The sequence below is a fragment of the Melozone crissalis genome, unplaced genomic scaffold, assembly GCF_028551555.1.
Source record: "Melozone crissalis strain CALT ecotype California unplaced genomic scaffold, PUWL_Pcris_2 ptg000045l_1, whole genome shotgun sequence".
Classification (NCBI taxonomy): Eukaryota; Metazoa; Chordata; class Aves; order Passeriformes; family Passerellidae; genus Melozone; species Melozone crissalis.
The window spans coordinates 31181288-31207880 of record NW_026535823.1 but is presented as its reverse complement, the minus strand read 5'-3'; the positions used below and the strand labels follow the sequence as shown (position 1 = coordinate 31207880).

At 50.3% G+C, this 26593-nt stretch overlaps 1 protein-coding gene across 1 annotated transcript; it reads right to left on the bottom strand.

Annotated features, from left to right (window-relative positions):
• Positions 1-971: 971 nt before the first annotated feature.
• On the bottom strand, positions 972-25723 carry PGM1 (phosphoglucomutase 1). Its single transcript, XM_054285999.1, has 11 exons — positions 25452-25723; positions 12289-12451; positions 11394-11540; positions 10357-10482; positions 9647-9837; positions 9151-9305; positions 8525-8640; positions 5261-5396; positions 3642-3825; positions 2598-2732; positions 972-1774 (listed from the first exon to the last, which is right to left on the bottom strand). The coding sequence occupies exons 1-11, from the start codon at positions 25695-25697 to the stop codon at positions 1685-1687; spliced, it is 1689 nt and encodes a 562-aa protein (XP_054141974.1). The 5' UTR covers positions 25698-25723; the 3' UTR covers positions 972-1684.
• Positions 25724-26593: the final 870 nt, after the last annotated feature.

The window sequence follows — 26593 nt, the reverse complement described above, 5'->3', positions numbered from 1 at the left end:
CCACCACTAAACCACGTCCCCAAGTGCCACATCCACGTGGCTTTGGAGCCCCTCCAGGGATGGGCACTCACCACCGCCCTGGGCAGCTGTGCCAGCGCTGGAGAGCCCTTCTGGGGAGGAAATTTTCCCAAATTTCCCACCTAAACCTCCCACAGTGCAGCTCCCTCTTGCTGAGAGGCCAGTATCAGAGAGGAACCAATCCCCACCTGGTTCCAGATCCTGGCAGGGAGCTGTAGGAACATTTCCCATGGCACAAAGCTCCAAATCCCATTGGCCTGAGAGACAAGGGCTGCACAGGCACAAATTGTCACAGGGGAACAGTCTGGGCTCTACTTTGCAGCTCCTGTAGGTGTGGTGGGAAGGAGCAGCTGGAGGAACTGAGCCCAGATAAAGCCATCAGAGCACAGGAAACTTTGCCTCTCATTCTGAAGGTGCTGAAAGAAGCTGGGAGCCCCAGGAGAGGAGAGCTGTGTGTCACCAGCCAGCTGTTAGCACCAGGATGGGCAGAGAGCAGCTTTTAGCACAGCTTGACTGGAAAACACTCCCGGTTCCATTAGGAGGAACCCGGGACTGACCTGCTTTAACAAGAGGCCAACCATAAACTCTGGGGCCACTTGTTCACACAGTGCTTGAAAGGCAAATTAGAGCAGCCAGATTGTTTTTCCCCCAGTAATCTCAGCTTCCTGCTTTAGTGCTCTGCAGCCAGCCAGGGAAACCTGTGGGACAATCCTGCCAAGGATTGGGCAGCATGGTGTGGAAAGCACAGCTCTCCCAGCCTCAGGCCCTTCCTGGGTCCTACCTTGGCTTTTAAACTCTTTGCATCTGGTTTTTGAGGGTTTTTATCCACCCCACAGCAGAGCAGCTCCCCCAGAGAAATGTCAGAGACCCCTCACCTGTGCACAGGTGAGATAAGAAGCCTTTTGTCAGCACATCCAGACTCCCTTGGAAGTGGTGCTGGCAGGTTGGGATGAGGGTGGGATGTTCCACATTCCTGGGTAATAGAGCTGCTCCCCCAGGCCTGCCCAGGGACCAGCCTAAGTTTCATTCCTGAGCAGAAGGTGAGATGGGACACAGGGACTGCAGGATTTGGGTGACAAAAGCAAGCAAACCAAGAGGGGACAGCACCTAAACCCATCCCACTAATGTGAGTACTGCCAGGAAAAGGGCAGGAAGGTGCAGCTGCACAGCGCTAACATCAAACCAAGCTCCAGCTGTCTCCCAAGTGACCCTCTCTGTGCCCTTGGGTAAGATATTGCACATTAATGCCTGCAAATCTGATTATTCCAAGGCTCTTACTGTCCCCATTCAACAAACAAGCTCATCCAAACTGGGATAAAGTATTTGTGCTCCTTTCCCAGGAAAGTTTCCAAGACAGTAAAAAAAGCCTGTGAATTACTGAAGAATTTGGGGTGTCTGTTATTTCTAGAGCTTTTTGTTTAAGGAAAAGCCAGGAGCCCACGTGCTGCCCCAAAAGTTGTGTAAGGAGCAGCACACCCAACCTCCAGCAGTGCTGGGGACAAAGAGAGGCAGCAAAGGGGACACGGGGTGCTGAGGGCTGGGGTTTATTGGCTATCCTTAGCAGCAAAACAGTGTTCTTAAATACAGGGATCAAATCAACATTCCTCTTTTAGTGCCAATCTGCTGGGGAGGGGCTGGGCTGCCTCCCCCAGTGCTCACTGCAGCTCTATGTGATGACGGTGGGCCCCGAGCGGCCGGTCCTCTCGTGGAGCTGGGAAAGTTTCAGTGCAATGGAAATGAGGGGTGCCAGCATCACCTGCAGGGAGCAAACAGAGGCCTCAGAACTGCAGAGCTGCACACAGAACTGTGCAGCGTTCTCACACTGCATCCCTTAGCACCCAGGCCAGGCTGGGACACCCAAAGCTCAGCTCTCCTGACCAGAGGCTGCTTTGGGCATGGGGGATTTTCAGTCTTTTTGTCAATTATGGCACTGTAAGTTAGGCACAAACAGCCCACAGAGTGTTCGCTGGGGAATACAGAATCAGAGACTATGCTGAGTTGGAAGGATCTCCAAGGACCATGGAGTCACAGACACCCCAACAATCCCACCCTGTCCCTGGGAGTGTTGTTCAAACACTCCTGGAGCTCTGGCAGCCCTGGGGCTGTGCCCATTCCCTGGGGAGCCTGGGCAGTGCCCAGCCATCTTCTGGGTGAAAAACCCTTCCCTGATATCCAGGCTAAACCTAAATACAAGAGGAGGATTCTTTTCCTGCAGTGCCCACAAGAGCTCAGCAGCATTTGTAAATGATGTTGCAAAACATTTACTGAACTCAGTGCAGAACAGGGCAGTCTCACCTTAGGTACAGCTGCATCCTGTGATCCACTGATTTTTTTAAAACAGGCACAGGAGTAACACAGACAGGAAAACTGTGCTGTGGCAGAGGCAGCTGGCAGGGATTCTCAGGAATACTTACTCCACACTGAGCTTTTTTTTAATAATCCTGTTTATACTGGCATGAAAGATAAAAACCTCAGGCTCTCAAAATTCCTGTTACCTCCAAACAGATTTAAGCAAAACAGGGCTTAGAAAGGGCTGACTCAGGCAGGCAGCAGTGGCAGGAGCGAGGTGCAGCACCCACCTGCGGGTCTTGGTTGATCTTCTGAGCATCCTTCTCGTAGCTGTCGATGTAGAGGCGCACGGTGGCCCCCGCGCTGCCGGTGCCGCTCAGCCGGAAGATGATGCGGGAGCCGTCGGAGAAGATGAGCCTCAGACCCTGCTCGGGACACAGAGGGAGGGAAGCTCTCAGCCCTGGGACCATGGGTGGCCAAGGAGTGTTCCATGATCCCCATGGAGCCTCAGGTTTAGCTTTTATATGTTTTAGATTCTGAGCTGTTTTAGCGTGCAGTTCTGAGATTCACATTCAGTGTTGCTGAGCTCTGTGCAAGAGCAGGGAGACAAAACAATTCCTGCTTCAGCTGGGCACCAAGGACAAATGATCCAAATCTCAGCCCAAGAGCACAAACAACAACAGAATCAAGAGAGAAAAACAAAGATGGGACTTAATAACCTAAAGCTGGAATGGGACAATGAACTGCAAGGTGCAAATGGAGCAGAACTGATCCCAGGGACAGACCCCGTGCCCCTCGTGCATTTTGGGACCATTTCAGTTCATCTTGAGTATAGCCCTGGCTGGGCTCTTGGGGTTTATTGGCTATCCTTAGCAGCAAAACAGTGTTCTTAAATACAGGGATAAAATCAATATTCCCCTTTTAGTGACAGTTTGCCAGGGGAAGGGGCTGGGCTCCCCAGTGCTCACTGCAGCACGGGCTGGCTCTATGTGATGACGGTGGGCCCGGAGTAGCCGGTGTATCCATTTATCCTTTTAATAAATCCCTACTTTATTCTTTAACTCTGCATAGTCTCTGTTCTAGGTCAGCCTTCACAAGCATCACCCAGCATGGCTGTGTCACACCTGCACCATCCCTCCCCTTCAGGGACACACAGAAAGCTCCTGTGTTCCCCTCTCCCCACTCCCAGAGGGATTAATGCCCATCCTAACCCACACTGCAGAACCTGAAACAAGAGCCAGGCCTGCCTGCCAGACACAGCATTCCCAGGCACTGCTCTAGATGGAAAGAGGACATGGAGGAAACAGTCCCAGTTCAGGCCAGGCTGTGCCCACCTGGTTCCTGGAGACGCTGCCATCCACAGGGTCATTGTACTCAAAGTTGTCAGCTTTCTCCACCGTGTACACCTTGTCCCCACTCGACAGCTGCTTCCCCACAAAGGAGCGGTCGAACATCACCGCCTCCAAATCCTTCATCATTTTGTTGGCAGCATCTGCATCCACCTCCTCATAGTCGTACCTGCAGCCAGCACCACACACAGGGATTAGGGAGGGAGGATGCAATGAGTTGGGATGGTGTGGGATGCCCATCCTGATCTCTGTAGGTGTTCTCTGATCCCATCCAGAAAAGGCACATCAAGAAAAGGCAGAAAAGGCACATCAAAGCACCAGAACACATTGCCCAGAGAAGCTGTCCCTGGATCTCTGGCAGTGTCCAAGGCCTGGACTGGGCTTGGAGCAACGTGGGATAGTGGAAAGCATCCCTGGCTATGGCACTGGATGGGCTTTAAGGTGCCTCCCCACCCAGCCCAGTGTGGGATTCTATGAAAAGAGAGGAAGATCTGCATGCAGCACTACACCACATCCACACAGACCCTTGGGATGCAGCACAGCACATCACAGGCATTTGGTGCCAGGAGATGAAAGCACCAAGTGCTGTCTCACACTGAGTATCACGGACCAAGGGCCAGGGCCAAGATCCAACTGCCTGCCAAGAATTTCCTGCAGTTGTGCCCCCAGCACGCCACCAGCTCCCTCGTGGTTACTGTGAACACCCTCAGTGCATCCCCCCAGCAAACTGCAGCTGTGACTGCAGCAGGAAATCATCCAGTGCCAGCTTTGATGTCCCTGCCCAGGCAGAGAGGTAGCAGAGAGTGGCTGGAGCCCACTCCAGGATGCCAGAGTCCACATTCCCACTGCCAGCAGGATTTGTGCTGCTGTTTGCTGCCTGAGCTGCCCAGCCCTGCACTCAGCCTGCTCTGCACACATACCTCAGTGCTAAAAGGCTGCCTTTTCACCCTAGACTTTGGCATTTCCCTCCAGGTTTCCATGCCTCAGATATGTGCTGGCTTTTTGGCGAGTTGGGGAGGGAAAAGAAAAAAAAAACAAAGGAAAGGCAAGTTCTTTCACTTGGCAATTTGAGACGGAATTTTCATGTAGATCTTCCACACTGAAAGATTTCTGCCTAATGCTTTCACAGTGTTCCCACCTCTGCTTGTGTGCAGGCTGGTTCTTATTCCATCCCTTGCCATCTCCCATGTCTACTGCAGCTTTAATTTGAGTGTTTGGGGACTGGACAGGAACTCAGCCAGGTAAATAACAGCCATGGGGCTGGGCATCCGTTCTGTGAGATGCTGCTGTCACTGAAGATAACACAAATTAACTTGTGATGTGGGGCCTCAAGAATACTGATCCCATGGCAAAAATGACTCTTGGAGGAAAAATCTCAATTGAAAGGAAAAAAGGTGCTTTCCAAGTATAAAATGTCCAGACTTTGGTAGCAGGTTTACACCTGGAGTAACAATCCAAAGCTGGACACCACAAAGGGTTATGGTGAATGCCAAGTGTTTGGGGAGTGGAGACACAGGAACAGCCTGATGGTGACACAGCTGTGCCACCAGGGCTCTGCTCTGCACAGGACACGGAATGGGAGGTGTCAGGAGCACTCTGCCCACCTGGTGAAGAAGTTCCTGCCATACTTCTGCCAGTGGTCCTTCATGATGTCCTCCACGCTCTGCTTGCGGGCGGCCAGGATGGAGAGCCAGGCCAGCACTGCCCACAGCCCGTCCTTCTCTCGGATGTGGTCGGAGCCTGGGGGAGCCACAGCACAGACACAACTCCCAATTCCCACTCCTCACACCACAGCCCCACCTCATCTCCAGCCCCCATCCCCCTGCACAGCATTTCCAGAGCTCCAGCCCTGCTGGGTCATTTAACTGGGTCAGGATCTCATCTGCTCCAGCCCAAGTAAAACACTCAGCATCTTTTAACACACACACACTTATTGCTCACACATCCTTAGCTCTGTTCCCAAAGAAGTAATGAGGAATATATTGTAAAAAAGGCATCAAATAAAAAACAAAAGGCAAATGCAAAGGAGCAGCTTGGGAGGGAGAGCATCAACAAGGAGAACATCAACTCCTCAGCAGCTGTTGTGTGCTGCCTGCCAAGGAGCACCCTGGCATCATCTCCTGGCCCAGCACCAAGGGAACATCAGCCCTCCTGAGGAACCAAACCCCAACAACCCCAAAATCACCCCAGAACAGGGTGAGGAGCAGCAGCCATGGGGCTGGCAGCAGCAGGGCAAGGACAGGCTCCATCCACCTGCAGAGAGCAGGAGAGCCTCCAGCCTGCTCTCACTGTTCCAGCCCCTCTCCTGGCTAAAGGAGGATTCACAGAGTGGATCAGGTTGGAAGGGACCTGTGGGGCACCTGGTCCAACCTCCCTGCTCAAGCAGGGCCATCCCTGAGCCCAGGATTGCAGCCAGATTTTTGATGTGTCCAGTGAGGGAGACTCCACACCTCTCTGGGCAATCTGTCCCACACAGTGAGGAAGTTCCTCCTCGTGTTCAGGTGGAATTTCCTGCCCCAGTTTGTGCCTGTTGCCTCTCATTGTGGATTCCCCCAAATCTGGCACTGCAAGGAGAGCAGGAAGCAGCCAGAGGCAGCCCAGCCTTGCCCTGGGAGCACAGTGGGATCACACAGCACTGATCCCTTGGGAAACCTGAGAGGGGCTGAACCTTACACAGCCCCCAGATGAAATGGGATCAGATGGCCCAGAGCACACCCAGCCCACACTCGGTGCCTCTGGCAAGCCAGCTCCACCCTGTGCCCCACACATGCAAAGTTTTCCCCTTCCTGCTCTGGAAAACCTCCAAACAGGTATTAAAGAAATGGCAGGAGCACTGCAGAGCTGCCATGGCACCCTCTGAAGGAGTGCCAGAGTGGGAATGCTCTGGGAAAGGGCTGGGGCAGGGCAGGGGTTACGTGGTGCACAAATCCCACTGTTGGGGATGTGGCCATAAATTATCCCCACGGTCCCTCAGGGTGGAGAGAGCTGGGCAGAGGTGATGCAGAGGAATGCTAAACAAACACCAGTCCCATGTGATGTATCAACTTATAGCTGGAATAAAATACCCAGGGAAGCAAGCAGGAATTCTGTCATGTCGCATTACTCTAATTGCTGCTGCACTCCAGTCCCACTGCCCCACAGTTTGTTTCAATTTTTACTGGGTCTTTGGGCTGCTCTTTCACCTCTCTCCCTTTCAACACTCCCATTCAGCCCAGCTCCAAACAACTCCTCATTAACTTCCTATCAACCAACCCTCCTCACCCTTTTCACTCCTTTTTCCTTCCTGACTGCATTTGCCACATGGGAAATCCCCTTTGCATTTTAGGGGAGTCCAGCTCTCCTGGGCCCTTTCCCAATCTGATCCCCCAAGCTCCTTCAGCTCCCACCACCGGGATGTGCTGCTGCCTGGCCAAAATCCCAAACCTCTCTCTCAGACTGGAATCACTGATTTGGGAGGCAGACCCTTAGGGATGGAGACAAACTGAGCTTGTTGCTCTTACAAAGGTGGAAACAGTTTTGGGGAGCTGCTCATTTGAGGTCATCTCCCATCAGCAGCTCCAGGAATTTGGTTTTATTTACCTCCTGAAGCACCAGTGCCCTCTCATTAGCCAAGGTCCAGAATATAAACTCAGCACATGCTGAAATCACTCAGGGCAAAGCTCCAGAATCTTTCTTTACTCATTATTTACTTCAAGATTTCCTTACAGAGATACCAGGTTCTCTGAAATTCACCTTTTCTTCCAACCCACAGCCAAATCCCAGCCCCACATATCAGAGTAATACCTGACTGTAAAAATATTGTCCCTGGAGACTGCTCAGCCCCACAGAGCTGTGATTCCATTCCCTCAGCCCCAGGAGGGCTGGGCTAATCCTCTCCTGTCAAGCTGTGCATCCCAGCTCCACAAAGCACTTCACTCCAGGAATTTGGGGGTTTAAGGCATCCACACACAAGCTAAAAGGTTTTTCTGGGGTGGTAGTATGAAAACACATAAGCTTTGAGTGGGAAATTCCCTCAGGACCTTGTGCCTTGCATATCCCACCAGAGATGCTGAGAGAATAGGAAAAACATCATCTCAGGGAGAGTTCAGACAAAACTCACTCAGCCTTTGTGCAGGAATCAGATGCTCATTCAGGGAAGGTCCCATTTCCACAGGGGAGATGCCAGGGAGGGCTCAGGAAATGCAGAGACCTCCTGGGAATATCCTGACTGTCCTGAGCACCCTGGTCTGAGCTGGAGCAAATCCTGCTCCCATCCACTCCCCTGCACACCCCCAGTAAATTCCTTGTGATGTTCACTTTGTTTCTCAGTGACACAATAACTCACTCTGACTGTTCAAAGGCAAGTGTTAATTTAAACTTTATAAATCATACCTTGTTTTCAGAACAGGAAAATGAGGGCCCTATTAAGCTCAGAGATTTAATAGTGACTTGAAACCTTCCCTAATAAAACTCCATGCCCCAAACTGTATTTCTTCCCAGAAATGAAAACATTGAGAAGGTTTTCCTGGCCACCAGGAGTTGAAAAATACATTTAGCATTGCATTTAATCCCCACAGACTCAGTGACTGGGCTGCTAAAGAGGCCCCCAAACCTCCACCTCCATGTGCCTTCCTGGAGGAGAAGGAGCTCCTACCTCACAAATCCTTTAGCATTGTGTTCATCTCCACACCAATTCCTCCAAGACTTTTTAAAATATTTTCATATTTCACAGGTATTTACAACTGCAGATGAAAGATAAATCCCAAGCTCTAAAGAATAAACAACTAAGAGGAGGAACACCACCATCATGGGTGATACTGGGAATGCTGACTTACCAGTCCCAAAGCTTTCCTCTCCACACAGAGGTGATATTGGGAATGCTGACTTACCAGTCCCAAAGCTTTCCTCTCCACACAGAGACAGTTTGTTGGCATCCATCAAGTTTCCAAAGAACTTCCAGCCCGTTGGAGTCTCATACAAAGCAATCTTTGTGGCCTGGGCCACCCTGCCAAGGTAAGAAGGCCAAGTCACATCCCTGGAGTCTCAGTGCTCCCAGGGGAAATGGGATCAGCAGCTCTGCTGGGTGCCACTGAAGGCAGGGGCTGCCACAGCTCTGGAACAATCCCTGTATTTAGAACAATCCCAGTGTGATATCTGGGAGATGGGTGGGATGTGCATTTACAGAACAGACACAAACACACAGCTCTTCGAAGCGATTTTAGGTTGCAGATCTCAAAGCATTTCACCAAGAAAGCATCACTATCAAATTTAAGGGAAAGAAGGGTAGGGAAGGCAATTTGTTTGGGATTATCTGTAGGGAAAAGAAAGGGCCAAGAGCTCAGCCCAGCTCTGCCACATCCCCAGGCAGGGTTTAACCCATCAAACCTCACTGCTGCCCTGGCACTGCCATGCTCCTGCATGGGACAGGTTGGGGTGAAACCCCAGGAAAGGGGCACACCATGCCCTGGCAGGGCTCTCCTGCCCTGTCCCTGCCCACAGAGGGGGTTGCTGTTACCTGTCCAGGGCCCCGCTGGTGGGCATGCTGCGGGCCAGGCCGCGCACCCCGGTCTGCTGGAAGTAGGGGATGCTGAAGATGTTGGCGGCGATGACGGCCACCGAGTCAGAGGGGTTGACGAAGAAGCCGTGCTTGCCCAAAATCATGTTCCTGTCCTGGGGGAGACAGCACAGGCACAGCTCAGCCCCCTGCCCAGCCCATCAACCCAGCTCCCTCTGCCCAGCCCATCAACCCAGCAGTTCCCAGAGATTTTCTGAAATAACCACAGAGCTTTGAAGAAGTTACACAGCAGCACTTCCACAGTGTTTCTCCTTCCTGCTGATTTTTCACAGGTTTAAATTTATTAAAATACAACAATTGGGATTATTGATACAGTATCCAGCTATTTCTGTGGTGGTTCACTTCACTCATGATTAGAGAGAGGCAGAGGAAAGGTGCTCCTCAGTTCCCAGAGGTGGTTAGAGGGAAGGAAGGGGAACTCTGAGCACTCCTTTACCCCATCTCCATCAAAGGCAGCTCCAAAGTCGTACTCTCCCGTCTTCATGGTCTGCACCAGGTCAGCAGCATAGGTCAGGTTGGGGTCAGGGTGGTGGCCCCCAAAGTCCTCCAGGGGGGTGCAGTTCACAGCTGAATTTGCTGGGGCTCCCAGCTCCTCACACAGGATCTTCTTCACGTAAGGGCCCACAACTGTCTCAGCAAAACAGAGGGGAAAGAGCTGGCTCAGCCCCCAGGCAGCTCTGCACCACCCACCTCAGGCTGCTCAGTTTGGGTCACTTTGGGTGCTTTGTGGTTTAGGAGCTCACATCAAAATCCATCCCATCCCTGCAGGTGTCCCAGGCCAGGCTGGACAGAGCTTGGGGCAGCCTGGGACAGTGGAAGGTGTCCCTGCAATGGCAGGGGTGGAACTGGATGGGATTTAAGGTCCCCTCCCAGCCCAAACCATTTCAGAATTGCATAAAACATTTCACAGAATCCTAGAATGCTTTGGGTTGGAAGGGACTTTAAAGATCAGCTCATCCCATCCCCAAAACACAACGCTTAACAAAAGAAAAAAAAACACAAGACATAAAAAGTTTGCTCCCAAAAAGAAAAATCCAGTGGGCTACAAACCAAACCCCAAACTTGCCATATAAATTCCTGTCTGGGGTAGGTGACAAATCCCCAAGGACCCCTGACCCCACAGTGCCCCAAGCCCAGCCCTTTTACCCCCGTGCATGGCATCGATGCGAATCTTGAGCTGGTTCTTCCCTGAGAGCAGCTCCTTCAAGGCACTGAAGTCAAAGATGTTCCTCAGCATGCTGGCATAGGCTTCCACAGAGTCCACAATTTCCACTGCGAAAGAGAAGCAGACAGGGATCAACCCTCACAGCCTGGAATTGTGACAGCCAAGCTCTGCTGCTGTGCTGAGGGCCCAGGCTCAGCACAAAGCCCTTGAACATCTCAGAATAGGGACAGCAATAATGGGGCTAAATTAGCAATTTAATTACAGGCTCTCACTGCTAATCAGGTCACAAGTGGACCTACAAAATCAAACTCTGTTCCCACTTAAGGCTTCCTGGACTTCCTTCAAGATGCATCAATCCCACTTCACTTAAATTTAAAAATATATGTATGAAATCAGATCTTGAATTTCCACCAAAGTCAATGGGAAGTGTGAACTTCATAGTTCAAAAAGTTGCACCTTTGCAGCCAACATAAAAACAAAATACAGCATAAAAATCCCACTATAAAGAAATGGAGACTGAGAGAAATACCAACTTTTATCATCTTTAAACTTTGTTAATTACAAGCACCAGGAGATGGTAAAAAAATACTTGCCGTATTTTTAAGAAGTCTTTTTCTAATTTATTTTCATATTTTACTGCTGACTCAGAAGAGTCATATGTGAAATGTAACAGCTTTCCCACTCATGGTGACAACTTTTATATATGAAACCATGGAAAAAAATCAGTTGAAATATTAAACTCTGCAATTTTTAATTAGGAAAATGCACTGTAACTGCACTTTTCTGTTTTCAAGTACATGTTTGCCTTGCAGAAAAAACAGCCTTTGATTTTAGGGAAGTTTGATGGATGAAGGTTTTGCTACTTCTGTTTTGATTATATCAATCAAAATCAATAAATAAAGGAATGCCAGGAGCAATGTCCTCACATGATTATGCAACAGGTGAGAAGGAGAGGTCAGAATGGCCACAGAAACACCCCAGTTCCTCACGCTTGCCAAGAGGAAGAACATTTGTTTACCTGTAAATGGCTTAAATTTGTTCTCCAAGTCAAACTGCTGCTTCCCAATGGTGCCCAAGTCCACCTGGAGATCTGGGCAGATTGCATATTCCTCGATTTTCTTGCTGATTTGGAAAATTTTATCCGTGATGGCTTCAGGAGCAGGACCTGCAAAATGAAACGGGCAAGGGGAAGATGTTAAAGAATCCAACTGCAAGAGGAGTGAACTTGAGGAGTACAGCAAGGACCTGGGCTGGGAATGGAGAAGAACACCAGGGAATGAGGGGAGCAGAGCATCACTGGCTCCATTAGGGAAAGCACTGCTCAGGGCACTGATTCCTGGGATGTGAACAGAAATGTGGGTTCATGGGTGGTGTGGGAAATGGATTTATAGGGAATTCTCAAAGCCTGGCAGAAGGCTCACATAGTGTGCATCTCTGTGCAAACCTTGAGATAAGAAATGCTGACTTAGAAATGCCATGGAGATGGCAAATGACTTAGAATTGCTGAGCGAGAAATTAAACTAGAAACAAATTTCAGAGGGTGGCCTTGCAAATAAGACTAGGTACTTTGGAGAAATTGAACTATGAAAGATGCATTGTGGTAGCATCCACGAAGAGTCATTTTAGATGATTGGCTTTAAGGCATTTACAGCATGGTGCGACTGAAGCTGATAGGCCAAGAGATACTTAATATGTATTGTATTTAGGGAATAGTTTGCTTCTGATTGTGATGGTGTGAATTATAACATCTGTATTGTCTCACCCTTCACCTGAGACTGAAAATAGAATAAAAGTTTTTAACAGCTCTCAGTTACCCCACATCTGAGCCAGAAAAGGGTTTAACCACCCAGAGGGACACAAGAAATGAGCAATGACAGCAGCAGTGAGCAGGAGGCAGCAGGGAGAGGCCTGACCTCCGTTGGCGATGTTGAACTTGATGCCGAAGTCGCCGCTGGGCCCGCCGGGGTTGTGGCTGGCCGTGAGGATGATGCCCCCGATGGCCTTGATCTTGCGGATGAGGCAGGACACGGCCGGCGTGGACAGGATCCCGTGCTGGCCGATCACCAGGCGCCCGATCTGCGCGGAGGAGAGCACACACAGCTCAGGGACAGCCCAGCCCACGCTGCTGCTGTGGCTGCAGCTCTCTGGCACAGGGAGACACGGGCACTGCCCCAGGCATCCTTCTGGGAAAGGCTGCCAGAGCAGCAGGGCAAAGAATGAGAAACAGCTCTTATATTAACCTGCTGCACCTGGTACTGTGAACTGTGTTCTGGAGATCTGGTTACCAATTAATTAACCAGTGGTGATGGTGTTTTAATTAAAGGACCAAGCAAGTCCATGTGGAATGTGTTCTGGAGATTTGTTTACCAATTAATTAACCAATGGTGGTGTTTTCATTAAAGGACCAAGCAAGTCCATGTGGAATGTGTTATGGAGATTTGTTTACCAATTAATTAACCAATGGTGGTGTTTTCATTAAAGGACCAATCAAGTCCATATGGAATGTGTTATGGAGATTTGTTTACCAATTAATTAACCAATGGTGGTGTTTTCATTAAAGGACCAATCAAGTCCATATGGAATGTGTTATGGAGATCTGTTTACCAATTAATTAACCAATGGTGATGGTCTTTTCATTAAAGGACCAATCAAGTCCATGTGGAATGTGTTACAGAGATCTGTTTACCAATTAATTAACCAATGGTGATGGTCTTTTAACTAAAGGATCAATCAAGTTCACCTGCAGCAAAATAGGGTATAAAGAAGCAGTGGGTTTTATAATACAGAAAATTAATCAGCCTTCTGTAAATGCATGGAGTTTGTGTAATTTATTGGCCAGTCCTGGCCCGTTGCACTGACAGTGTGGGAGGTTTGCACAAACAGGATGGGACTGCTGGGACACGTTCCTTGAGCTTTATGAGCATCAGTCTCATTGCATGGTTGAGACAATGGGAAGACGGCAACAGCTCATATCCTGCCAGCAGCAGCCAAAGATTTCTTTGGTTCAGAGCATTTTGAAAACTTTCTAGTCAACAGCATATTGTTAAAGCTTACAGATAATTGTTCCAGCCAATCACTAAAAGCACACATATACCTGCTTCACATAATGTTTGTTTTTATGTTTTCTATTAACAATCCACAATAGTCCATTATTAGGCTTAAAACCTTCTACTGTCTTGCTAGGCATATTTTTCTGCAGTCTTAAGGTCTATCTTAACCAAGCCTAAAACTCAAAATATCATTTCATGTCCTTGCTTGCTGTACTATTGTAACTTATCTACTTTCAGCTAGCTCTAAGTTCTCTGCTCTGTCTGTTTCTGAGGCCTGCTTTCACAGCTTTCTGAAAGTCTTCTCACCTTCACTATTTCCCACTCAGCCCAAACCCTAAGCTCTGCCAACAGGTAAAGCACAGCCCTGCTCCTGCCAAAGCTCCCCATGGTGTATCTGACCCCGCTCTGTTGGAGCATTTTCCTCCATGAATGCTGCACGTGGATGCACTGAAGGGCTGGCATTAAACACCACAAAAACAGCATTCCCTCTGGCTGTGGTCTCAAAATCTGCCTTCAAAACACAAAAAGGGGCCAAAAAGACACAAAAAGAGAGAAGCCAAAAGAACACAAAACTTGAACATCCTGGGAGCAGCTGCAGATTCCTCCTCCTTCCCATAAATCCAGGGATATCTCTGAGATTGGATCCAGAGCAGTGTGCTGAGCAATACAGCCCCTTCAGAGTCCAGGCAATAAACCAGGAGGTGCAGAATTCCCTGGAAGAACACACTCCTTCCCACAGCCCCAGATGAGGTGAGAGGATTTAAACCCTCACCAGACCCCTGTGCACCAACTGAGAGGGTCAGACCCAGAACAGGCTGGGGAAAGAGGAGGGATTTCATTCAATCCCAAGCTGGAGCAGCAATCAAGAGCAGCATTCCCAGGCTGTGGTGGGTGCTGAGCCAAGGGCAGGGATGGCTGTGATTCCTGACCCCTGGCACTGCCAGGTGCTAAGCCCCAGCCTCGCTGCCCATCAGTTATTGCATGGTCCAGCTGTCACAGCCCAGGCTGCTGGCAGAGCTGTACCTCCAGAAAATAACAGCAGAAATGGGAAAAAGCACTTTACAAACCCAAAGTGAGGGCTGCGCCCACAGCAGCTCACACTGGAGCCCTGGCTGTGCCCACACGCTGATCACTCATTTACTGCACCTCCTGTTTCATTTGAAGCTGGGTTTGCTTTTCCCTCATTCTCAGACAAGTCCTGTGCTTTATTCCAGCCTCCAAACCTTGCTCCTTCAGTTTCCCTGAGAACTCACAGGACCTCCAGAAGCTCCTCTCCAAATCCTCCCCTCCTGCTCCCCAGTTTCCCTGTGAGGGTGACGTTCTGCAGCACCCTGTGCATCAGTGCCCCAGGAACGCTGCAGAGGAAGGGGAAATAAGGGATTTTCCCTGCCAAAGCAGGCAGCAGCTGCAGGAGAGCTGGATGAACACATCAAATGCCCTGTCCTTGCCCTCCCTGCACACCTGAGCTGAAGCTTTTCCCCACAGCAAGGAAAGAAGGGAAGAAACAGAAACACTTGTCTTCATGTGAGCTGCTCTGAGATTTGGGTTCTCCGTGGCTTCCAGAGGTTTTCAGCAGCCATTCCCCACCCATCCAATGCTGAATCCTTTGTGGTAGGTTGCTCAGTGTAACAATTTGCTGAACGATTCACGCTTCATCCTTTTTGAGTCTGGGGAATTTCTTATGAGGAAAACCTCAGGCTGCAATGATGGACAAACACCTTTTGTGGATTTCTCAATTAGACCAACTTTGTGCAGCAAGTTTGGGTTACAGCACTTCCAAACCACCCAGGCAATAATTCCACCCTGGTTTTACTGAGAGCCCCATGAGGATGCACACAGGGACCTCCTGCACACTGGGAACAGCTTTTCCAGGCCATGGAAGCCCCAGGGTGTCCCCAGCCCACCCTTGCAGCCCTTTCTGTGCAGAAGATGCAGCCCAAGGCACCAATTCCACACCCTGAGCACAGCACTGACAGCATGAGCCAGACTGAGGAGAAAAATCCATGGAAAACACCCAAACCACCCCCTCAATCCCATTTAGGCAGACCTGGGCCCAGTGCTGGAGAGCAAAGTCTGAGCTGGTGGAGATGAGCCTGATCTCCCCTCACCTGCAGATCTGTCCTGGTGTCAGGCACTCCAAGCCTGCCTCTGTGCACATTTCCAGCTCTTCTGCTCTGCCCATACACTGATTTCAAAGGAAGACATTAATCTGCAATGCCTGAAGATTTTTTCCCCACAAGATTTTAAAAATAAATGAATAAAATTCTCTCATCCTATTTTTCCCATTCACTATTGATTACACTGTCCTTGTCAGGTTTTTTGTCAAACAAACTCCTAAAATCCAGGTCCCTTTGCACAAAGTTTGCTCTGCAGAGCCTTTTCTTCTTAAAAAGCAGAAGGAAACAAGACAAAAGCCCATTGCATGAATTATGATCTACCACAAACACACAAGCCTCTTGCTCTGCTTCCAAAACACAGAATTCCAGCACAAGTGAGCTCCCTATAAAGGCTGTCACTCACTTGCTGACTCTCATATCAACTTTCAAAGGCTCCCTAAGCATTTATCCCACAGCCACAACTTACACCTGGTGAGAAAGGCAGAACATGGTTGTTTCTTCTCCTTTGCCACTCTGGTGGCTCTCCCTGTTAGTTCATTTCTGAACATTATCAGGGGTTTATATTCTTGTGCAAAGACTGAAAAACCCACAGGTGCCAACAGCTTGGGGCATGTCAAAGCACAAAACAAGGACACACAAACCCCAGCAGAATTTATTTTCCTTTCTCCACATGTATTCTCTGCCTAACTGCAACACTTAGAGTGAAAAAACCAGTAATTTCTGTACTCCCCAGCTGATCAGCCATTTTGGGGAAATTCAATCTCCCAGTGCCTAATTTCTGCTGGATTTCTGCATTTCTCAGCCACACCCCACAGGAATTCAGCCGTTTAACATTTACCAACCCCGTTGGCAGCAGCCATTTGGACAATCAGTTCCACTGCAGACTTATTGAGGTACCTCCCATCGCCTCCAACCACCAGAGAGGCTCCTTGGCGATCCCTTAGGTCTATGGAAAAAAAGATACTCTGGATAAAATTCTGCAAATAGTTCAGCTTGGATTCAAAGAAGAAGGTCTTCCTCCTCAGGCCGCTGGTTCCCGGTTTCTGGTCGCCGTAGGGAGAGGTCGGCACCGTCACCACAGGCAGGGGAGCGTCTTCCATGGCCCTTTGTCACACAGGTGCATTTAAAAAGCCAAATATGGCAAAATTAACCCCCAAGCTTGACACAGCAATGGCCCACCTATGAGGCAGGAGTTCGGGGGAGCCGTTGAGCCCCCCAAAATAGCTGCCTGCACCTTCTGTAACCCAAGCCGCGTCCTCGCACTTGCGGCGGGGGATCAATGTCAGGAGGAGGCACAATTCCACGCTGCTGTCCCTCACTGGAAAGGATTGCTGTTCTGTCACCTCCTGGTGGCCACAGGCGCTGCTCCCGGCCATGCCACGGAGCCCAGCAGGGTCAATCCGTGCGGATCTGCCTGGGGCAGGGAGGTGGGAGCAGCCCAGCCCCGCTGGGATGCGTTTGCCCAGTTCCGCAGGGCAGGGCTGCACGCTGGGGCTCTGGAGGCAAACTTGCAGCAGGATCCTGCTGGAGCTATTTTGCAAAGTCTGGTGAGTTAAAGGTCACTCTTAAAATGGAAGGGAACAGATCTGTTACCTCCCGTTCGCTCATGCGACTCCTGCCCTGACAACCTGACTTCCCACGGCTCCCCGGAGCACAGGGAGAATTCCCAGCAGGAACAGCTGGGCAGCCTTGGGCTGCAAAGGCTCAGCTGAGCACCCCCAGCGAGTCTCATCCACATTCAAACCACAAAAACTATCAAATGTTTGGGAAAACTGCATCCCACAACGCTGCTCATTGTGGGACAGCCTAAACACAAACAGAAGAGACTCAGATCCCCAGAAACTGCTGTGAAACCTCATCTTCCCAAGCCTAGGGGAAGGGAAATGAAGGAAGGAAGGTGGTGGAATCCCCATCCCTGGAAATACCCAAGGCCAGGGCTTGGAGCACCCTGGGATAGTGGGAGGTGTCCCTGCCCAGAGCAGGGAGAATAGGATGGGCTTTGGGTCCCTTTCCCACCCAAACCATTCCATGGTTCTAAAATCAGCCTTTCCTCCAAGCCTCTTTAACAACACAGAGTCCTCTGCCTGAGCTGCTGGAAACAATTTATAGATATCACTGGGGCAATTAAAGAACAGACACTTGGCAATGACTCTGTTTGTCCCACCATTAAAGGCAGCAAAAAGGAGATGTGCACACACAGCTGAATTGTGGCAGGTCTGAAGGTGCTCAGGGACTCTCTCCTGTGGTGCTGATTCTGCCATTGCTGCAAATAATTGATATATTTTCTTCCAAAGAAGGTCACAGAACCATAAGGTTTGGAAAAGCCCTCTGAGATAATCCAGATAATCCTAACCCTGCCAAGGCCACCCTGACCATGTCCCCAATCCTGGTTTATCCATCAGCACATTGAAATGGAGTTGGAGAATTTGTGTGACCCAACACACCTTTTACCCCAGCAGCGAGGCTGCCTGGGATACACAGCAGAACTGCTTTGTGTTCCATCCACCCACACCATTCCAGCATCCTGCAGCTCTTTATTCCCGTGCAAAGGGCCAGGTTTCCCTCTAGTGGCGCAGAACCCAAAATCCAGCTCCCAAAATTGCACCTGGCAGGAAAAGGCCTAAGCAAGCTCTTTACCTTCTGGCTGCCCTGGGAAATGCCGTGGCATTAAGTGACAGGAGGAGGGCACAGGACACCCAGCAGCTCCTGTGACTGCACACGGGATGTGCTTGGATTTACTGGCAGGGAAAAGCCCAGGGAGGGTGGGAATTGTGTGAAATTCAGTGCACGTGGAGCAGATAGAGGAATCAAACTAATTAAGGGCAGGAGGGTCATTCATACAAATGTTTATGTTCATAAAGTGAAGCACATTCTAGTAAATGAAATATTAAAATAATATAATAAGTAATATATAATAAGTATATTATATATTATTATAATATAATATGAATATTGTATTATTATATAAACTAATATAGCTAAAACATTAAATAAAAATTTAAAATAAAAATTTTAAATCACGCATAAAAGGCACAGAGACAAGGAGAGCCACACTCCTGGGGTGCTCCCTGGCTCCCAGGGCTTTCCTGTAACATCTCTTTGGGACAAACTCAATCATCAGTCACTGCCTAACCAGGACTGCTCAGGGGTTGGGGATCACACAGCTGCCAGAGGACTCAGAGGTGCCAAATGTCACCCAAGGTGGGTGCTGAGCACCTTTGCCCTGGGCAGGGACTGGAGAAATGTCCTTTGCTCTGTGATCTGGGAGGCTTGGCTGGGGTGAGTGCTCATTGCAAACCCCTCAGGCCATCTGCTCCCTCCCCACAGCTGGACCAAGGACACCCAGGTCTCCTCCTGGAAGCTGACCTGACTTGTTCTTGCAATGTTTTTCTCCAGGTAAGCCCTGCCAGTGCTTAATTAGCCTTGCAGCTGGAAGTGCTTCCCTACAATCTGCTGGCACAGCAAACAAAAGATCATAATCCTCTTCCTGGCAGCTCCTCACTAAAAAATCCTCTGGCATCAGGCTCTGAGTGTCCTCCCTGCTACAGCAAACAGCCCCAGTGTTTGCCCTAAGAGCTTTTCCTTGTGCTCCTGTTCCCTGCATCTCTTATTCCCCATGGCAGGTGGAGGCTGCTGAGGGAATCTCCCTCTCTCCACAGCCAGCCTGGCACAGACAGGGATATTTCCTAACCCAGCTCTCCTTTTATTGTCCTGCACTTCACACACACAGGAACAGAGTTAAAACTATTAATTAACTGTTGAATTTAATGATAGAAAGACAAACAAGACTGTTCTGAGAGGGCTTAAATTCATCAAGCATTGCAGAGCCACAGCTCCTGGTTTGCCTGAATTCCACGGTCCCTACCCATCCCCTCTCCCTGAGGGAGCTGTGCCATCCTTTTTGGGAGATGGAGCCTTCTTCACCTGGAGTCTTCCTCAAGCCTGGGACCAGGGCTAGGGTTAGAGCCAGACTCTGCCAGCTCCTCACTCTGACACAAGCCCAGCCTTCCTCCAAGCTACAATTTTATATTTTATATAGGCATTCAGGCAAGAAAAATAATTGTGGGTGGAACCCACCATGGAAAGGTCAAACTGAACAGTAATTCCCTGTTCCCAAAACCTGCTACACCCTTGGGTCAGACTTCTCCAAGGTCCAGGGTGCCCTCTCCTCCTCTTTTCCTTTCCTCTCCCAGGTTTTTGTCCCCATTCAGAGGGCAGATAAAGCCAATGTCCCCTCTGTGGGGCTGTGTTTAGCTACAAGCTCCCTTTTCCAGCTTTGCAGGAATTTTTGACAGCAAGCAGCTGGTGACAGGCATCTCCTTCTGCTCCTTTTCTGTGCTCAGTCAAGACACTCAGCCTGAAATCCCGAGCAGCAAATGGAGTAAAACCACTTTACGCTTCATCTGTGACTCCCCTTTAAGGCAGAATCCCGTTCCCTTAGCTCCTGCCCTCAGGAAAGCTCCAGTGCCCGCGCTGTCCCTGCACATTGGCCATAAGAGGGTGCCAAGAGCCCTGGAAATCCCTCCTGAGCAGCTGCCAAAATCTGGCACTTTCTGCCCAGGATGACTCTGGTGCAGGCAGCCACTGCTGGGAGTGACATTTGGTAATGCCAGGACAAAAGGAGCCCCCCAAAAAATAAATATATTGCAAGTGTGTTATTGGTCATACAAGGAGAGCTGCTCCCACTGCAAAACTCTTTGTTTCTATTAGGAATTAATTTAAAATCCAAGTTTGGAAGTTGTTGTAGAGATTCCAGAGGGCAAAAAAGGATATTTGGCACCATCTCAAGAGCACAAGTGCACTCACATATGAATCACTCCAGAAAGAAGAGACTGTTCTGTTCCTACAACAGCTGAAAAGAAAAGGGCTGGGAATGAATCCCCATCTCCAGGTTTGTCCCACTGGCAGGGGCTGAGCTTTCCTTGCCAGGGAAGCACTCACCAGGCACCAGGATTGTGAAACCTTCTGTTCAATGGTCACACCACCTCACAGCACACCCAATTCTGCACTTTATCTCTGCTGTCCTGCCCTGCACCAGGGAAAAGGGGAGAATTCCAGCAGGATTCCCTCAGTGCTCCAGGATTTCTGGCCCCAGCCTGCTGAGATAGAGCCCCTGGCCCTGGGTGCTCTTGGAAATCTGCACCTGAACCCAAAAAACATTTTCCACTATCCCAGGTGGCTCCAAGCTCTGTCCAGCCTGGCCTTGGACACTTCCAGGGATGCAGGGGCAGCCACAGCTTCCATGGAAATCCTGTTCCAGGGTCTCAGCACCCTCACAGGGAGCAATTGCTTCCCTACAGAATGCCCTCAGCCAGTCCTGATGCAATCTCCCACACCCAGACCAGATCCTCTCTGAGGGCTGATGCCCCAGTCCAGGACCTGTGCTCCTGGTGAGGCCTTATTTCCTGATTTTCACTTAATCCAAACTTCTTTTAAAACCAAGAAGTGATGTTTTTCTGGATAACTGCATGATTTTGCCAACTGTGTTTGTCCTCTACCCATCACATCTGCTGATTGTTAGTCTGCACCTTGTACTATAAATATGTACTATAAGTGTGCATGTTACATTTTTATTACTCCAGAATTCTTTGTTCTTACTGATATCTAAGCTATCTCTGTTTATTTCTAAAATACATTTCATCTGAAGCATGAATCAATATTTTGGCCAGCTCAGGGTCATGACAGGATGCATTTCTCAATCCTGGTGAGCTCAAATTTGGAATAAGCCCTGGACAGCAGCTCTCCAGCCCAGCTCCCTGTCCCAGCCTTTGCCCTGACAAGGGGAAGGCATTTCTGCCCTGCCAGCCCAGCCCCAGCTCAGGTGTCTGCTCATGCACATTGTCCCAGGAGATTACAGCTCAATCCCTGGTAGGATGAATTGCAGCTCTGCCTGCTGGATTTGCTGAGATTAACTGCAAAGCACCTTAGCTCTTTGCTCTGAGCTGGAGTTCCATGAGTGCAGAGTTTAAAATTCCAAAGGGCCGCTGAAACTGGACAACCTGACCACTTAATCACCTTCTACTGTAAACTGACATAAGCCAATTAACTTCACAGGCCAAAGGAGTCTAGGCTGGTGTAAAAAGAGGCTGTGAGAGCTGCTGTCTTCTAAAATCCACATCATCTGCAGCCAGGAAATAGCCACAAGTGGTATTTATTTCCTCACTTTAGATATCACATCTCAATTTCCCCTTCTGCCTCTGAGAAAAACAGAAACATAAAGTCAGAAATTGAGGTTTTTTCTAGTGGCCTGGAGGATCCAGCATCACCACATCTCACCCTGGCTGCTTTTTGGAAGAACTTTCTTTATGAGCATTTTATTTTGATGGTTTGAATCCCATGAGGTTTTACTCAAAGGGAAGATCTCAGTGGGGGCTGGTCTGGGAGCTGTGGCAGAACAGCACAAAGAAAAAGGGAGCTACCAAAGAGAGGTTTGAGCACTTGGTTTCTCTGGGTAACTGAGGGGAGAGAAAGGTTCAAGCAGCCAAGGCAGGAACCCAAACTTCCTGGGGGAGAAAGAGCAGCATTTCTAATAAAAGCCCTGTTTGTCCTGCAGCTATAAAACAAAAGCAGGCACTCTTTAACATGCAAGGCACAGCCTGGCACTCCAAACACCTTTCCAGCAACGTGCCTGAGAGTGGCAGCTTTGAAAAAGTGTTGGAAAAAGTGCTGGTTAGGAAACTTTGGAAAATTGTTCAGTTAGGAAGGAACCAAAGGCACCGTAAATCTGGGGAGCAGCAGGTGACAATGTCACTGCATCAGCCTGGTGCTGGTTCTATCATCACACCTGGATTTACAGTTTCTGCCCTTTTTGACATAAAATTATTGCACAGCCACAATTCTGCTGATCAGTGATGCTCCAGCAGGACCTGTGAAGTTCTGATTTGTGGAATTAAAGAGTCAGACTCACCATGTGGGAATAATACCAAGGAAAGCTGGCACACAGGCCAAAACAAAGCTGGCAGGCTACACTGGATGCCAGCTGGGAATGGCAAACAATTTCAGTGTACTTACAGAAATGCAAACTTTAAAATAAGATAAACACCCTTTAATCTCATAACTACAAACTGAGTAGTTGCAACTCAAAAATAAACACTTAGTTCCATATTAACCATTCCAGGTGGAGACAAAACTCTAGCTAATTTTAGCATCCTTTGCTTTTATGCTGTAAAGCTAAAGATCACTGGCTGTGGTCCTCAGGTCTGTCCTGTGCCTGGAGAGCACCACTCAACCAGATCTTAACACCACATGATTTTAAAGCATTCATCAACCACCTCTTCATCCTCAGGACCAGAAATGCACTTTTCTAGCAGTTTTCTTAGTGTTACTCAGCTTTTCTCAGCATGAGGCTGCTGAGTTTTCCCCCCCAGACCTGGCTCCTGGAACCAGGAGATGTTTGAGCCCCAGCACCTGCACAAAGCCACAGCTGCAGGAAGAAGTTTCCATGTGCTGGTTCCTGTTCTGCAGGGCACTTTCTTACTATGAATGAAGTTGTCCATCCTTCTCTTTGAAGGGCAGGGAACTTCCAGTCACTTCATATTTACTGTGAAGAAAGAGGATTTTAAAAGACTTACTGAACTACACTGTGGTAACCACCAGGGAACTGCTATTTGCAATTACAGAGAAACCCCACAAACCAAGCACTCCAAAATACATCAAAATTTATTTAAAACCAATGCTTTGATTTAAAACCAGTGCTTTGCATTTGCTAAAGAAACCCTCTGGTTTTAGTCACCTCATTTCTTGGGACCAGACAGTTTTGCTACTCTTGAGTTTGGCAATGCAGTTCCTGCACTGCCTTATTTAGGCCAGAGATGCTAAAATGTAGCAAATATCTGTAATCAAGTTTCCAGTGGCTCTGCCCTGTGTACCTCTGGTCACTTGTCCAGGCTTTACCTGCAGCTCATTTATCAGCCCGCATATTCTTCCACACGTTTCCTTCCCCCACCTCCCATTTTTCCTGCCTTTCCCCAACATTTTCTGCCTTCAGAGCCAATTCTGTGCCAGCACTCAGAATGCACATGGATGAAATGCTCCAAGGCAAATTCCTGCCGGCAAGGGCAGCCCTTGGGACCCGCTGCTGCAGCTCTGGCAGCGAGCTCAGCTCTGCTCCTACGTGAGTGACCACACGGTCCAGGGGAGGATCCGAGACATTCCCGGCCCTCCAGAACACCTCATCAGCCCCCAGCACGGCTCCAGCCCCGGCCTCTGCTGCTGGGATGGAGCTGAAGTGTAAATGATGGAGAGGGCAGTGCCTGGAATGCTGCCACAGCCCACCAGGCCCCGGTGGACATCCAAAAACTGCACACACTCACACCTCATCCCAGGGAACGAGTTCCCCACTCTGCCTATTCACAGTGATCCGCAGGGATCCTGTCTGTGTGTGCACTCGGGCAGGAATGCTGCATATTCCAACTCCAACCTCCTCCCAGAACAAATAAATAAAGCAGAGCCTGCTGCTTTTCCACCAGGGAAGGCTGCTCTATCCATCACTTCCAGAGGTGCACACAGCATCAAGGGATGCTGGGCTATGGAATCAGAGCTGAGCAGCTGCCACACGTCACAAAAGACAAATTTCTACATGGCTTAAAAAGAATCCAAATTAGTTATTTGCTTCTTTATAGCCTAAGAAGGCAGCAATCACAAATTATTATTTTTTTCCTAAGAAGTCAGATATTTAGAGGTGTTGGGGTACATGGGAATTTGAACTAGGTAACTCTGAGGTTCTGCCCTAAGCACCAGCACCCTCAGCCCCTCTCTCCTTTGTGGTCCATGAGGAAGAATGTTTGCTGCTGGTGCCCCAGGAGAAGGGACACCAACAGTTTTCCTTAGGGAAAGAGTAAATGTGGGGGAAAGCCTCCCTTTGCAGGCTTGATTTCAGCACATCTCGCCCAATCAGTATCACACTCCCTGCTGGGATTCCCTTGGGCTGGATGAACCCAGGGAGGAATCCCCCAACAGCCAGACGCATTCCAGTGCAGTGGAAGGGAACGCTGCTCCCTCCCAACACCTCACAGCCGGTCTGTGTTTTAGCTGGAAACCCAAACCACAGAAGAAGAAGGAATTAGAGCGTTTGCCTCCACACCTCCGCCCTGGCCAATGTCCATTCTCTCCCGCAGGCAGACAGAGGCTGCCGGGGGGGTTTTCCTGCCCGGACAGCGAGATGTCCCCGCCAGCCCACCCATCTGTCACTCACTGCGTTACTTCCACGCCGCGGACACGCCGAGCGCCAGCGATTTCCGCCGGCTGCGGGCGGGGAGCGCACCCGGTGCTCACCCCGGTGTACGAAGGGACCGTACACCGAGAGCTCCCTCCCGCTCCGTGCTTACCCCGGTGTACGGAGGGACCGTACACCGAGAGCTCCCTCCCGCTCCGTGCTTACCCCGGTGTACGGAGGGACCGTACACCGAGAGTTCCCTCCCGCTCGGTGCTTACCCCGGTGTACGGAGGGACCGTACACCGAGAGTTCCCTCCCGCTCGGTGCTTACCCCGGTGTACGGAGGGACCGTACACCGAGAGCTCCCTCCCGCTCCGTGCTTACCCCGGTGTACGGAGGGATCCTACACCGAGAGCTCCCTCCCGCTCGGTGCTTACCCCGGTGTACGGAGGGACCGTACACCGAGAGCTCCCTCCCGCTCCGTGCTTACCCCGGTGTACGGAGGGACCGTACACCGAGAGCTCCCTCCCGCTCCGTGCTTACCCCGGTGTACGGAGGGACCGTACACCGAGAGCTCCCTCCCGCTCGGTGCTTATCCCGGTGTACGGAGGGACCGTACACCGAGAGCTCCCTCCCGCTCCGTGCTTACCCCGGTGTACGGAGGGACCGTACACCGAGAGCTCCCTCCCGCTCCGTGCTTACCCCGGTGTACGGAGGGACCGTACACCGAGAGCTCCCTCCCGCTCGGTGCTTACCCCGTTGGCGGCGGCGATGCGCACGATGAGCTGGATGGCGTCTCTCATGTAGAAGCGGCCGTCGCCTCCCACCACGAGCGTGGCGTCCTGGCGCTCGGCGGGCGGCACGGTGGCCAGAATGCTCTGGATGAAGTTCTCGGTGTAGTTGGCATTGCTCTGGAACACCGTCACCCGCTTGCGCAGCCCGCTGGTGCCCGGCTTCTGGTCGCCGTAGGGCTTGGTCTGCACGGTCACGATCCGCACCATGGCCGGCGCCGGCGGAGTTCCGGGAGCCGCGGGGGAACCGCGGCCGCCCCGGCCCCGCCGCCGCCCCGCGACCGCCCCTTAAAGGCACCGCCCGCGGGCGGCAAACGTGGCCCGGCCCAGCCCCGAGCGCCTCCGTGTCCCCGTGCTCTGTTCAACCCGAGCCATGGAACGGTTTAGGTTTAGGAAAGGGCTTTAAGGTTTTCAAGTCCTGCCGTTCCTCAGCAGTGCCAAGGCCACCACTTTAAGCCAGGTCCCCAAGTGCCACATCCACACGGGTGTTAAATCCCTGCAGGGATGGGGACTCCACCACTGCCCTGCGCAGCTGTGCCAGGATTAGACATTTTCCGTCAAGAATTTTTCCTTGAGAGGCAATCTAAACCTTCCCTGGCACAACCTGAAGCCCTTTTTCCTCCTCCTGTCCCTGTTCCCTGGGAGCAGAGCCTGTCCCCTCCTGTCACGAGCTGTGCAGAACCACAAGGTCCCCCTGAGCCTCCTTTTCTCCAGGTGAACCCCCCAGCTGTCCCAGACCCTGCCTGTCCCTGTGGCCATCAGCAGGACGTCCCCACTGGCCTCACACACATGCCCTGGCTCAAGTGAGCACCCCAGAGAAGCAGGAGCCCCCCAGAGCTCCAGAAGCAGACGCACAGAAGGTCACCATTACAAAGCCTTGAAGAAGCTCAATTTTGTTATAGCTCTAGTTCTCAAAAGAAATGTAACATTCCAGAAATTGAAATTACCTGATACAGAGATATTTTCTCCTAAATGTCTCCTCTCAAAGAAAATAAGCTGGTACCTGTGTTGAACCTTAAAAAGAGAAGCTGGATTTTTTTCTGTCTTGGTGGTACCTGGATTTGGAGCAAACTGAAAAAGACTCTGCAGATACAAGCAAGATCTCT

Excerpts from the sequence above, each read along its gene's own strand:
- PGM1 (XM_054285999.1), bottom strand. The coding sequence starts at position 25,697 with ATGGTGCGGATCGTGACCGTGCAGACCAAGCCCTACGGCGACCAGAAG. Across the intron at positions 11,541-12,288 it reads GTTCAACATCGCCAACGGAG|GTCCTGCTCCTGAAGCCATC; the intron begins GTCAGGCCTCTC and ends TTCATTTTGCAG. Across the intron at positions 1,775-2,597 it reads AGATCAACCAAGACCCGCAG|GTGATGCTGGCACCCCTCAT; the intron begins GTGGGTGCTGCA and ends TGCTCCCTGCAG.